This window comes from Antechinus flavipes, chromosome 1, assembly GCF_016432865.1.
Source record: "Antechinus flavipes isolate AdamAnt ecotype Samford, QLD, Australia chromosome 1, AdamAnt_v2, whole genome shotgun sequence".
NCBI classification, from domain to species: Eukaryota; Metazoa; Chordata; class Mammalia; order Dasyuromorphia; family Dasyuridae; genus Antechinus; species Antechinus flavipes.
In genome coordinates, this window is record NC_067398.1 from 659,241,055 (window position 1) to 659,255,562 (window position 14,508).

At 46.3% G+C, this 14,508-nt stretch overlaps 2 protein-coding genes across 2 annotated transcripts; one reads left to right on the top strand and one right to left on the bottom strand.

Annotated features, from left to right (window-relative positions):
* Positions 1-125: 125 nt before the first annotated feature.
* Positions 126-3,008, bottom strand: RPL36 (ribosomal protein L36). The gene is made up of 4 exons (XM_051971799.1): positions 2,894-3,008; positions 2,611-2,713; positions 335-469; positions 126-261 (listed from the first exon to the last, which is right to left on the bottom strand). The coding sequence occupies exons 2-4, from the start codon at positions 2,701-2,703 to the stop codon at positions 172-174; spliced, it is 318 nt and encodes a 105-aa protein (XP_051827759.1). The 5' UTR covers positions 2,704-2,713; positions 2,894-3,008; the 3' UTR covers positions 126-171.
* A 1,505-nt stretch (positions 3,009-4,513) lies between these two features.
* On the top strand, positions 4,514-10,290 carry MICOS13 (mitochondrial contact site and cristae organizing system subunit 13). Its single transcript, XM_051971802.1, has 4 exons — positions 4,514-4,630; positions 5,909-6,083; positions 7,381-7,432; positions 10,055-10,290. Exons 1-4 carry the CDS (start codon positions 4,602-4,604, stop codon positions 10,147-10,149), a joined length of 351 nt encoding a protein of 116 aa, XP_051827762.1. The 5' UTR covers positions 4,514-4,601; the 3' UTR covers positions 10,150-10,290.
* The last annotated feature ends 4,218 nt before the right edge of the window (positions 10,291-14,508 follow it).

Consider the following 14,508-nt stretch of genomic DNA (forward strand, 5'->3'; position numbering starts at 1 on the left):
TCTCAGTGCCCTACTATGGTATTAAGGCCCCAAAGTTTTTAGAAAAAGCTCCCATTTCCTCCCATGCTTAAAGGCTCTTGAGAAAATATATTCATTCAGAATAGACCAGATCCAGGACACAAACCTATGTATCAAATTGTTTTTTATTAGGTAAAGGGGCAAAGGTTTAGTTTAGTCCTTCTTGGCAGCAGCCTTCCTCATGGCAGCTAGGACATTGCTGAGCTCCTCTCTCTTCCTCTTGGCACGGATGTGAGTTCCCACCTATCAGAGAAGAAAAGACATGAGAGGTTCTGCACATATCCCACCCCCTCCACTCTCATGAACTCACACCTACCCTTTTTTTGATGAATTTAAGGGCTCGCTTATCCTTGGAGACCTTCAACAATTCCATGGCCCGCCTCTCATAAGGAGCAAAGCCACACACCTCCCGGATCATATCTCTCACAAACTTGGTATGTTTGGTCAAGCGCTGTTTAAAAAAAAATAGGTCTGATCAAGCTCTAGAAGTATTTCTTTGAGATGAAGATAACTTTCCCTGGAGAACTTTGACTTCTGGAGAGCAGAGAACTTTATTTTTGTATAATCTTGGGATCTAAGCACAAATCTGATCAGCTTATCTATTTAATGAGGAACCTTAGTGTAAACTTCTCAGTTTCCTCTGGATTATAAAGTAGGCTAAAGGAGTATAAAGTTACTTCCAGGTCTAAATCCCATAATTCCTTTTAATAGATGTTTAACCCAAAAATCCAAATCTAATGCTTTTTTCTATGATACTGAAGCCACTGTCCATTTTTACTCAGGTTGAATCAACACTTCCCTAATTGGGAAGGGAAAAAGTATAAGGAATGAGAAATGTTATGGAAGATTGTATAAAAAATAAAGTTATATTAAATGCTAAATTTAGTATAAAATTTAGCTGCTAAATCCTGATTGGTAATCCATGCCTTTCCCAAATTTCACTACAATTTTATAAACCTCATGTAAGTCAGCTTGGAAGTTTTTCTTGGGCCTTCCCTCTTATCCTACACCAAGTATCTGATGAGTTTCCAGTTCTACCTCCATAAAGACACTCATATCCCTTGTACCTTCTAACTCACAGCCATTACCCTAATTCAGACTCTTATTACCACTTCGGATTTGGACTACTCCAATAGGCTTCTCCAGGTCTCCCAATTTTCACAGTTCCCAAAGTATTACTAAAACACAGACTTCGGTCATTCCCCTTGCCCAAGAAGCTTCAGTAGCTTCCCTCGTTTTCTAGAACAAACTCTGGTTTTGCTACAATTTGCCATCATCCCAACTTTTCAAATTGATCACTTTTTTCCTTGAATTCAATGTTCCAGTCTTACAGGCCTGCTTCTGGATTTTAAATACTCCAACATTTCAGCTCTGAGTTTGCAGAAACAGCTGACTACTAGTATAGCCCAGAAACTATCCTCTCTATATGGCCTTTCTGATATTTCTAGTTATTAGTATTTCACTCCAACCCCTACAATCGATTAGTTTATCTACTGTACATGTGCCTTTCGCCTTATTAAAACAAGCCTCTTGAGGGTAGCTAATTTCATTTTTGCCTTTGTATTCTTGTTAACTGCAGTCATCAGTGCTTGTTAAATTGAAATGAAACAGCACTGAATCTCTACAGACTCACCACCCCACTACCTCCATCACAAAGTGGTGATTTTATGAGAGGAGATCACAAACTCAAGTCCTCAATTTCTTTCTATAAAAATGCAACTTTTATGGGCTTATTCTGCATTCCTTAAATCAGTGTCTAATTAAAAAAAAACAAAAACAAAACCCTGCGAAAGACCTAGAGGATTACCAACAGATTCTAGACCAGGTCTGGGAAGTTCATTCATTGAACAACCATGAAAAACACCCTTCTGGCTCTGTAAAGGCAAGGAGGTGGGAATTAGGGGCAGTACTGACTCATACTGCTTGAAATTAATCTACCTTAAAAGTTACAAAACCCAAGTAAAAAGCTATCTTCTCTAATCTCCACTTGGAACAAGAATTACTGCTTGCTAACAGTAAAAAGTCACCTGTCCTGTCCTTGAAACTCCCCCTTACTGATGCAGCCCACCAACAATCACTCCGGCAAACATAAGGGCAGATGGGCCAGGACGCGCACACCAGGTTATGAGAGGGGGTTTCTATGGCTTCGCCAGCTGTCCCGCGGCAGAGCGTTTGGGACACCTGGGAAAACCTCTCCTATGGGTCTGGGCGGAAGCCACCATCTAGATGCACCAAAACGTGAACAGGCCTTTCGGGGAGGTGGGGCAGAAACGGGAAGAAATCTGCTGCCCTGAAGCCGGCCAGCCCGGCTGCCACCCGCAGGACTGGGCCTCGATTCCCACACCGGTTAAATGGATCTGATTACATGCTCACTCTACTGCCATGACCCTGGGAGTTCAGCTCCGGCTCTGGGCTCCCCGACCACACGCCCAATCGTTCCCCATCCTGGCCCCAAGTCCTCCACAGGCCGAGCCGAAGCCCCTGGCCGCCCGGCGCCCCTGCGCGTGCGCACAATCTCTGGGGACTGCAGCCTCCCTAGACCCTGGTCACCCCGTTTCCTCCCATGCTCCTTAGTCGCAACTTTTGACTCACCCCACGGCGGCGGCAGTGTCGCGGCTTGGAAACGTTTTTGGTAACTTTGTGGCCTTTGTTGAGGCCCACGGCCATGGGATATCGGATGGCCATGGCTGCGGTGCTGCGGAGGAAGAAAGAGTAATCAGAAAGCTCCGTGAGGCCTCTCGGACAACCACCCTCCTCTCTAGACACGAGCCCCCAAAAGCCCTCGCCCCTCCCTTCAGGCAGCCTTCAGCAATGGGATGGGGAAGCGGTCTGAGCCGCGGATGGCGTCCGATTCTCTGCAGGTCGCTCTACTCACCTATTGTAGCCCAATGGCAGCCACAGCAGAAGGAAGGAAAGAACGTTGAACTCTGGGATATGTAGCCTCCACTTCCTAGTCTTCCAGAGGCAACGAGTTGAGGAAGGCTAGAATGTCCCTCCCTACTCAATGGACGCTCTAGCCAATCTGATGACTGCCATCTATTGGATCTAAAACTCAGGAGGTCCTCCCTGCACATGCGCAGAATCCTTGGATTTGCGGAGCTTTGAACTGTGAATTTGACTTAAATTTTGAGTTACAGAAAACCTTGAGGATCGTTACCTCTCTATCAGAGAATGGGCAATTTACTTCATTAAAGGTGCTGTGGAGACATAATAGGTCATAATGGTTCTCAAGTTTTTCAAGCGTTTTAGATATCTTTAATAAGACTTTTATAAACGATTTTCCCCAGCGCTGCTCACCTCACTTTTGCCGAGCTTCCCAGGATTTTCAGAAAACATCTACTGCGCAATAATATTTTATTGTATTGATAAACCTTAACTTGGTAAGCCATTGATCAAATGATGAATACTCTAGAGAATAAGACTCTCGGTCTTTTCTCTTTCTTCCCTTTACATTTTTCTTATAAGAGCAAGAAATTTGTTTTGCTTGCAAATAGTCCCTTCTTCCAATCGCTGCCCTGTTGAATTTAACATATTTCCACACTAAATTAAGCATTTTTATTATTATAGGTATTGTTATACCTTCTTAAAGAAAATTTAAGTCCTGCTTTTGTTGAATTACTATTACATGCGTTTTAATATGCATATTAAAATCGTTATCTATCTCTTGCCCTTCTAGTCATGCATACGGTTTCTTCAGGTTCTTGAACTTCATTCAATCCCACTTTTCTTTCAAGAGGCCACGAAAATATCGCCTTCTATATGAAGTCTCCCTTGATCCCGTAAGCTTTAAGTGCCTTCCCTCTTAGACCATTTGGACAGTGACTTGTATTTTTATATATTTTCCCATTTTCTGCTTTTCTTATGATTTTTGGTTGTATAGGTTTTGTTTGTGCAAACACTTTTTAATTTTACATAATTAAAATAAACTATTTTACATTTTGTAATGCTCTCTATTATCTTCTTTGGTCTTAAATTCTTTTCTTATCTATAAGTCTTACAGATCAACTTACAGAAACTTTTGTTTCCTTATGACTTATTCTGATTTCTTTTTCTTCTCTATTTGCTACAGCTAACATAGAAGTGATAATGGGCATCTTTGCTTCACCCTTGATTGTATTGGTAAGGATTCATCCCTGTTTTCCAGAAGCGAAACAGATATAGGTTAGTTTAAGGTCACACAGAAATAAACGTCTGAGATAGCATCTGAGATCCACCAATACCCGCAGTTCTTAATACCTTTGCCTTTAGATCTGGATAGTCTAAGTCTAAAAATTATTTTGAGACATCTGCCGACGCTGGTCGGGAATCCCAACAGCTTTGGGATTCAAAGCCCCTGCATCCCAATGAGACCACGACTCCCAAGAGCCTCAGCGAAGGATAAGGGAAGAGGACAAAAAGACTACAACTCCCAGACACCCTAGCGAGGGTTCCTGCCCTCCAGTACTACATCTCCCAGATGCCCTAGCTCCCAAAGAGCGGAGCTCCCGCGATTTAGTCTCAGGCCGGGGCGGGGACCTGGTTGCCTGCCGGCGGGCGGAGCTCCGTGTCCTTGCGTTACCGCAGACCGGCGGAGCTCGGCGACCATGGGTTCCCGCTTGTGGCCCCTGCTCGGGTGAGCGCGCGCGCCCGTTTCTCGAGTCACGCGTGATGGGGGGAGGCGGGCGCAGCACCCCATCCATCCCCACCCCGCGGAAGCCAGGCCTGAACCTGGACGTGGGGCCGGGCCGGGAGAACGCTCCTAGGCCTTCGGGCAGCGAGGCCGGGGGAGCGGGGTGGGACTGGGGAGGAGCGGCCGGGCCGAGCGCGAGCCCAGCGGGAGGCCGTGACGCTTTTACCGGCTGGGCATCGAGAAGACGCTTAAATTTCCCTGAGCTTCAGTGTCCTTGTCTGTAAACTGGGGGCTGCTAGGTAGCTGGGGCCTGCGGACAGGAAGAGCCGAGATTCACCGACTGTGGTGATCCTGGGCAAGTCGCTGAACTTGCACCTGCTGAGAGTTTGCTAGTCCCTAAAACGGGCAAAGACTAGTAGCACCTGCCTTCCCGAGTCGGCCCGGAGAGTCCCGCGGAATAATAGTTGCAAAGCACTTTGCAAACTTAGCACCGTAGTATTCTTGCTATTACTCCTTTCATCGTAACCCCCCCCTTCCCCTTCCTGGGGCCCTCGTGGGACACCAGTGACATCATGCTTTCGAGGATGGGGAGGGGGGTAAGGTTCAAACTTTAAAGTTGGAAAGGTTCCAGTGAATTATTTGATAATAATAAAAAGAATGCTAAGATTTGATTAAATTAACTTATTTTGTAAAGTGCTTTGAAATCCTTAATACGCTGTGTTTTAAATAAGAGCCAAAATGCTCATTATTTTATTTTAAAATCGGGGTTGGACTAAAAGCCTAGCCCTAAGTCCCTTCCAGTTCCAGCTCTATGAACACTAGGGAGCCACTGAAACTTTTAGACTGGGGTAGGGACTAGGGGACAGACCACCAGAATTAGAATGCATTTCCCTGATGAGCATTTCCTTTAAGTCAATGTGTGCTCACCCCTGGGGAGTCGTGTGTGCTCCAGTAGCGAGTTACTTCTTAATGGTGAGGGTGAAGACTGAGCTGTGTGGGGGATGGGACAACTCCTAAGTGCTCCAAAGGAGAAAGGAAGCCGAGAAGTGGCCACCTAGTCAGGCCTTGAAGGGAAGGCAAGCGTCCTACGAGGAACCCGTGGAGAAGGGGTGCTTTTCTGGTTGGCGAAGCCCACCTCTTTGTCGTTGGGTTTCGTTTTCTTTTCAAAGGGAGAGATTAAGAGCATCATTATTAGACTGATATTAGAATCTAGGTGTTCTATTACTCCATGGTTTTTTTCCACCATTTCCAAGCTGCTTCTCTTGCCTTTCCTCTGCCCAGATTTTGCATTAAGGCTGGCTTGGCAGGTGGGTCCGTATACTTCGTTTACGATCAGGGGCTGCTGGGGTCCAGTCACGAGGGTCAGGCTGCCCTACGAAGGGCACAGGAGAAAATCCCAGCTGCCTTCAACCACTACTCAGAGATACTCGCGAAGCTCTTGGGCATCCAGTTGGAGGTACTGCTAGGGACTTGGGGCTGGTTGGGGGCGGGTGGGACTGACCTAGAACTTCATGGACAAGAGGCAGAGGATATGAGCTCTTAGGAAGAGGGAGCGTGTACCCCCCTCCCCCCTTATAGAGATAGAATAATAACCTACCTTTTTTTCCCCCCAATAGTAATATGCCTGACCTTTTTGGTCAGTGGTTTACTTTCTTTGAGAGGGTTGGGGGTCTAGGCAGGGTGAGAGTAGGCTGGCCTGAGCTGTGCACTTTCACATGACCTTTTTAATTTTTATTTTTTTATAGTAACTTTATTTTCAAAATATATTCGAAGATAGTTTTCAACATGCACCCCTGTAAACCCCAGTGTGTCAAATTTTTCTCCCTCCCTTACCCTACCTCTTCCCTTAAACAGCAATTAATCCAATATATGTTAAACATGTGCAGTTCTTCTCTACATAGTTCTATTTATCATGCTGCAAGAAAAATCATAAAAGACAAAAGTGAGAAAGAAAAAATAAAGCAAACAATAAAAAAAGGTGAAAATGTTATGTTGTGATCTATACTCAGTTCCCACAGTCCTTTCTCATCACAAGATCATTGGAACAGGCCTGAATCATCTCTTTGTTAAAGAGTCCATCAGAATTGATTATCGTATAATCTTGTTATTGCCATGTACAATCATCTCCTGATTCTATTCACTTCACTCAGCATCAGTTCATGTAAGTCTCTCCAGGCCTCTCTGAAATCATCCTGCTGGTCATTTCTTACAGAACAATACTATTCCATAACATTCATATACCACAATTTATTTAACATTCTCTCACTGATGGGCGGAATCCACTCAGTTTCCAGTTTCTTGCCACTACAAAAAAAGGCTGCCACAAACATTTTTGTACATGTGGGTCCTTTTCCTTTTTTATGATCTTTTTTCATCTGACCTCCCATCCCTCTGCCCCCTGCACTTGGGGTTAAGTGATTTGTCCAGGGTCACACAGCCAGGAAATATTAAGTATCTGAGACCAGATTTGAGCTTAGGTCTTCTTGACTTAAGCGCTGGTGCTTTATCCACTTCACCAGCTAGCTGCCTTATCTGACCTTCTTTAAGCCTCTGGTGGTTAGGCTTCTGGGGCAAGGTTTCAGACTCTTCTTGGTGGTCAGACTAAGGGTCCCAGGCTCAGACCAAGTCTCTATGGTTTTGCATCCTGGATTTTTCTCCCACCCAGCAGATCAGGGTCTCAGTGTTGTCCAGAGCACAGAGGCAGGCATCTGATGTTGAGCATGTGAGTGATGCTTCTTTCTCTTTCTACTTAGGTCCCAGCCGTTCCACATGTCAAGTTTAACTTCCGAGACAGCTGGAATTCAGGTAGGAGCATAGACTCTCCTTTCTGAGGGCAGAGGGCCGGATGACTAGCCATGGGATCAGCCCTGGGTGGGGAGTTCCTCACACAGAATGGAGGCATTTGCTCCACTGTCCAAGGACCAACACTTGTAGAATGGTAGAACCAGAAGGGATCTCAGAAATCATGTAGTCTAGTGCCATTCCATTGTATGGATTGGCTTCCTGAGACCCAGAATAGGGAAGGGGCTTAGACAAAGTTCTCTTGTCACTGGTGTTTATACATTAGGGAGGTGATGCTGTGACATGCAAGTGAATTGGATTTAAGTGAGGGAGGGCCATGTAAGGTCACCTGCCTCACTTTTTCCTCCAGAGTCATCTGGGTCTAATGGCCAGATACAGATCTAGATGATTGGAGATGGTCCTGGAAAAATTCTCTTGTATGCTACTGGCAAATGCTCTTTGGATGGTTGATTTGATGGTGTTCCAGGCACTAACCTGGAATACTGTATTATGTAAAATGGGCTGCTGGGGGGAAAGTTGTTGTGGATATTAAGTTTTGACAGGGTTGATTATGGAGCTGGACTCGGGCAGATGCAGCCAAATAACAAACATTGGGGATGTGAAGACAAAATGAAACAGATTTGCCCTCAAAAGGAGTTTATGTTCTGTCAGGGGAAACAACACACATAAGATAAATGTATATAAAGTATACAGAATAAGTGGAAGGAAAGTCATTGAGGGTGAGGGAGAAGGAATTTGGAAAGGCCTTAGGAGCTGAGCTTGGAAGGGAGCCAGGGACCCATAAAGGCAGAGGAGAAGGAATACTGCAGTTCAAAGGTGAGGGACAGCTTGGGCAAAAGCATAGGAGTAAGAGATGGGATACTGAGTTTGAGGGATACTAAGATGGTCAGCTTGGCTGGAATATGTCTAGTATATGAAGAAGGCTGTGAATATTAAGCCTGGAGAGAGGAAAGAAGCTGGTGCAGGACTTTATATGCCATATCAAGGAGTTTATATTTTATTTTAGAAACTGTAGGAAATTAAAGAAAATAAAAAGTTGTAGGGGTCCTCACTGACTAATCATTTGGCAAGGAGGGGGAAGGAAGAGAAGTTTGTATTACAGAAAGTTGTGGGGAAAAAAAAAATGTGGTCTGGGCACAGCTAGCCTGGAAAAGAGAAGAGAAAATTAAAGAGGGGCATAACTATCTCTAAATATTTGACAGACAAGCTGTTGTGGATAAAAGTGATTAAATAGCCTCTGCTTGGCCCTAGAGAGCAGTCCCAGAAGGAATGAGAGTAAGTTGCAAAGGCAGATTTGGCTCAGCACAAAGAAAAAAATCATTTGCAGCTGGCTCAGCCTAAGATGGGCAGCCTCGGGGGTAATGGATTCCCTTCCCATCATTGATTCTGAGTTACATTATGGAGTGGAATTCCCATGCAGTCCCCAAGCCAGAGGATCATTTGTTGGGACTGTGGGAGAGAAAATTGGACTGTCCATCTACTAATTTTTAAGCAAACACATCAATTCCAATTGGTCTCATCAGGTATTGCCTGGTAAGGTGTTTGGAGGATATCTGCTTTGATACATGTGCACAGTAAATGTACTGTCAGTGTTTTAATTAAAAGCAGTCCAGTCCTTTTTCATCACTTGAATAAGAACAAACTTCATTCTAATGTGCTGTAGATTTGAATTAATGAGGCTTTATTGCATTTCACGTTAAAAGGAGAAGCCAAGGGTTCAGCTGGCCCAGAAATCAAGGGGCCAAGAAGCCTGTGTCTGCCTCCCCTGGGGAGTGAGCAAGCAGGGCCGCAGTGGTGTGCGCAGTGGGGACCGGCAGGGTTGGGCCTTCCAGAGGCCTCCCTGCCCCGCCTGAGTCTTTACTTTCCACATCAATAAAATGGGGACAATAAGAGTTGCGATTGTTGCTGCTGTGGGGGAGGCCCCTTGTCAGACTGTAAGAACTGCAGTGATGCGTTCTGACCTTTGGCATTCCCTTTGGGAACAGAAGGGGATAGAGAGCATGAGAACAGACCCCCTCTTTCCAAGCCCCAGATGGGGCAGGTGCTTGTAGATTGGTCATTCGGATCCCCTGTGAAACCGAAGCTTCTGCCCCATAAGGAAGATGGGGTAGAGTTCACAGAGTGGCTTGGATCTCTGCTCTGTGACTTAGCGTCTGATGGGGCCTCAGTGCGGGGATCTCCGACATGGGGAGATGAGCTGGCTCCTCCGAGTCAGCCCCTCTGAAGAGCCTGAAGGCTGTGCTCTGGGCACGGGCGGCCCAGCAGGATGGAGGCTCATTTTACAGATGACAAGGTAGCCAAGAAGGGAGGGCCCTGGCTTCGGCGCCGTCCTTGCCCCGCCGCTCACTGATTTCTCTGGGCTCGGCTCTTGCTCAGGTCAGCCAGATCTAGGGATGGCTCTGAGTGACCCCTGACACATTGGTTCATTGTTTTCTGAGAGAAACCTGCAGGTGTCTCATTAAGGGGGGGTCGGAGGCAGGGCCTCCCCAGGACGCCCCATAGGCAGAGCTGGGCTGGAAAGCTCCCCGGGGGCACATTTCTGCCTCCTCACCGGGGATTGGGCTGGTTCTCAGTGGAATCTTTGGGGAGCCTTCCCCCCATTAACCAAATGCTCGTTCCCCACAGGCATCAACAGCTTGATGAGTTCACTGTCCACCGCCCCCTCAACCATCCAGGCGTACGGTTATGAAGGCTGGAACTATCTGAAGGGCCAGAAGTGAAGCTCCGAGCCCTGGGGCCGGTGTCGGGGTGATGGTGGTGAAGAGGGCTTGGGTTTGAGGAGCTGTGGGATGACATTGTCCCTGTGAGCGCAGCTTGTCACCAGGCCCTGCCCAAATAAAGGACTTGAGAACGCTTTCTCACCCTGTGTGTGATGGTTGGGGTGGGAGGCTCGGTGTGCCCTTTGTGCCCACACGGTTTCCTTCCTCGGTGCCAGAGGTGGCAACAGTGGTGAGAATCCCCTGGGCAGCCTGTCCAGGCTAGTCGGCCACACCGACAGATTTCGGGCTTTGGCCAGTGCCAGAGGACTGCCCCGGGCCCACTGCCCCCACTGTTCTGTGCCACCCACAGCTGAATGGGTGGGGAGAGTTGGTTGGTGCCCGTGCCTTCCTGGCTGCTCAGTTACAGGAGCCCAGACTTCTAGTCCAGTCCAGCTCCCTCACTTCCCAGAGAAGTCAATGCAGAAAGGCCTCGCCAGCAGCTCTGGCTCAGCACTGGCACCCAGGGTGGCAGGGAAGGGTCCGTCTACGAGAACCTTTTCCCCTGAACCCTTGGATACCTGCCCAGTAAGAGCATTTCTCGGGCAGGCCTCTGCAGAGGGCCCAGAGGGCTCAGGACCTCCCTCTGGGCTCGGAGTGTTGTGTTGCCAGCCCACAGCCCCCAAGCAGTCCGTCTGCTCTCTGGTTACTCCGCTGGCCATCTGCTCTTCTCAGGAGAAGTGTTGTTACTAGTGTTTCCTGCTCCTTACATAAAATGCTTCTTGGATTTGAAAGGCTTGTACAAGTGGCAGTTGTTTATCATTTATAAAGTGCATTCCTCACATGAAACAGATTCCGTTTTATTGTCAGGAAATCGTTTCATAGTCCACGTAGCCAAGGGGTGTCGCGGCTCCTGGTTGCAAGCCCAGAACTCCGATGCTGCTCTAGGATTCAGCTGCGAGGTCACAGCCGAGTAGAAACAGATCCTACAGGCTGCCCACCAGTCTAGGGAACCCTGTCTGTTACTGTGTTGTCTGCTGCTTTTGTGAAGGGCTTCTTAGCCCCATCCTGAACCGGATGGGGCCTCTGGGCTGCCAGTTTGACCTCTCTGCTGTAAAGCTCTTGTGCTCACAAGCTCACTGTCTGATAAGGGGATGAGGCAGACACGGGGCAAATGGTGGAACTTATGAGTCAGCAGACTCGTGTTCAAATCTTGTTTCTGATGCTAGTGGTGTAGCCCTGGGCAAGTCACTCAACCCATCTGTAAAGTGGGCACATTGCTACCAGGCAGGAATACCCAGCTTAGGGTGTGGTGAGGATCCCTTGTAGTTGTTTGTGCGTAAAGAACCTGGCAGCCTTTATAGCCCTGCTTTTATGTAAGCTCTCCTTGTTATAAGTAGATCAGAGTGGCAGGAGGCAAAATAATATATAAAAGAAAGAAATCTGTCTTTTCTTTCTTCCTTGCCCATCTGGGGAGTCCGAGGTAGTCAGAGATCATGAATATGGACCTGGCCTAGATAATAAATATTACAGGCTGAGACTGGAGGAAGAATCTCCTGGACTTAGGGAATTAGTGGTGACCTTTAAGGAGGGTTTCCAGGGAAGGTTTTAGGAGAGAGCTTTGATTTCCAGTTGGGAAGCCCAGCCTTGCAGTCTTTAGTTGGGCCCTTAGAGAGGAACCCTGGGTGATAGAGATGGTGATGAGACCTGAAAGGATCTGGGCAGGGGTGCACTTCCTGGGGAAGAGTGGGACAACTTCAGTGCAGCGGAGCAAGGCATCCAGTTTGAGTATTGACTGAATAATGCCATTCAAAGATCCTTGGGACCTCAGACCACATCAGGTAGGCCTTTCAGGTCCTCTTCATCCCTTCCTACTCCAGGTCCCATTCCCCCTGCTCTCCCTTTCAGGCTGATGAGCCTGGCATTGTCTGTGTTGGGAGGTTTAAGCTACCCAGTGTCTGACTGAATTCTGACCAGGCTAAGAAAAAGTTGCAATGAGTCATTTTTCCATCCTGGGGCAGCTTAGGAAGACAGGTCTGCAAACACTGGGGTGGGAGCCAGTCAGAGTGGCAACAGGTAGAAATGGCAACTGTCTGGGTTATAATTAGCAGCTTTGGAGGGAGCTGCCCAGCACTCAGACTAGGCTGAGCACTGGGGGCCCCAGGGTGCAGGACAAGTGCCATCTGCCAGCTTTATGACCCACTACCCAGTTCTGGGCACAGTCCAGGGCAGAGAAGTAGACTGTAGGGAGAAAGGAGCAGATTCTGAAACCCCAGCTGTGTGGCTCTGAGCCCAGGAGCAGAAGAGGAACTTCATTCTAACTTTAGTCCCACACATAAACCTGCAGGAGAATAAAGCGGGATAGATCAAAGACAAGGGAAAATCAGCAGTTCAGCCACTGTAAACCTGCAGAACCTCCCAGCAAGCTAACTGATGAGTCTAGCAGCAGGCTGCAGAAACTCAACCACATACTTAAGCCAACAGAACCAAATCTGGTCAGGAACTTGCAATGCATAGACCAGGAAGGCAGGGAATAGATGTCTTCCCACATCACACACCTTTATAAGCTCTAAAAAATTAGAGGCCTCCAGATTGAGTGGGGAAAGCAGCAGAAGGCATAAAGAAGCTCAGAACTCAATACTAACAAGGTCTGAAGTCAATAACCATGCTGGAAAAATAAGCAAAAAACAAAAAGGAATCCAACCATAAAAAATCTGGTGGCAGAAGTTCAACAGACAAACAGAAGGCAATGACTTGAAAACATCTACAAGCAAAACCTCAAAGAAAAATGTAGAAAAATGTACAAACTCAATAAGAATTACTAGAAGTTTTTTTCAAAAAAAAAAAAAAAATGGTTTGAAAAATCATTTAAGAGCAATAGAGGATAAATTGTAAAAACAGAAGAGACCTGTGTGAGAAAATTACAAAGACTATTAACAGCTTAGCAAGAATGGCACAAAAAAATGCTGAAGGAAATACCTCCTTAAAAATCAGACTTGAGGGGACAGGTAGGTGGCACAGTGGTTAGAGCACCAATCCTGAAGTCAGGAGGATCTGAGTTCAAATGTGACCTTAGACACTTAATACTTCCTAGCTGTGTGACTCTGAACAAGTCACTTAATCCCAGTTGCCTCAGGGGAAAAAAAATTAGACTTGGGGCAGCTAGATAGTGCCATGGATAAAGCACTGGCCCTGGAGTCAAAAAAGTGAAGGTAGAGAACCTAATAGTATCAGATATCAAACTATACTACAAAGCTCTAATCACAACAATTTGGTGTTAAATAAGAAATTGAGTGGTGGATCAGTGAAATAGATTAGGGATGCAAAATATAGAAGCCAGGGGCAGCTAGGTGGTGCAGTGGAAAGAGCACCAGACCTAAAGTCAAAAAGACTCGAGTCCAAATTTGACTTCAGACACTGTGAGATCTTAGACAAATTATTTAATCCTATTTGCCTCAGTTTCCTCATCTGTTAAAACGAAGAAATTTGAGGAAAACTGTAATGTCTGGACTAGCTTTCTGGAGTGTTATGAGCCAGAACTTGAAACAAGATGTTAACTCACTAGAGTAGATAGAAATAATGCTTATGTAACTGGTTCACACATTAGAGCTCACACCTTTAAGAGAGTTTACACATTAGAGTTCACAAGTCTGGGAGATTGACAAATTACACCTTCCATAATCCCAATCTCGGAGGAGGAGTCAATTTTTGAGTTTACACCTCTAAAAGAGCATAAAAAGAGCTGAGTCAGTGAAGTAAGTGAGTTGGGGAGATTGAAAGCCAGAAGTCAGTTGAGGACATTGACAAGCTAGACTGCAGTCGGGCAGAACTGGGGATTCCGAAGAGGAGAGGCTGAAGCTGGCAGAAACAGAGGCAAAGAACTAGCAACAAGAGCTCTCGGAACAAAGAAAGTTAACTGGGCTATTTTGAAAGTGACAATAATGAACTACTTTAATAGCTGGCTGCATTTGAAATGATTATTGATTGGAACTGAAACGAAGGCTGCCTCCAGAGAACCTCCCCAAGAAACCTGCTCCCAGAGAACAATCAGATTATACAAAAGAAGAGAACACAATACTGGAGGATCTTGGGATCAACCCAAATCCTTGGTTTTACTGGAGGAGTGCAGGAGGCAGGAGACTCATGAGGATGGATGGTCAGAGATGAAGTCCAGAGTCTTCTTTCTGTCTGTGACTGAGAGACTCTTTCTGTGTCTGAGACTCCTTTAAATACCTCAGTACCATTGCATCACTACAGCACACTGAGCATATGCCATTACATCACCATATCACATTAAATATATGTTTAGAGAACCATTATCTCACACTGAATCGGTGCTTAACTGTAAGCATCTTACTATCCTTGTACACCTTTTCAGAGTAA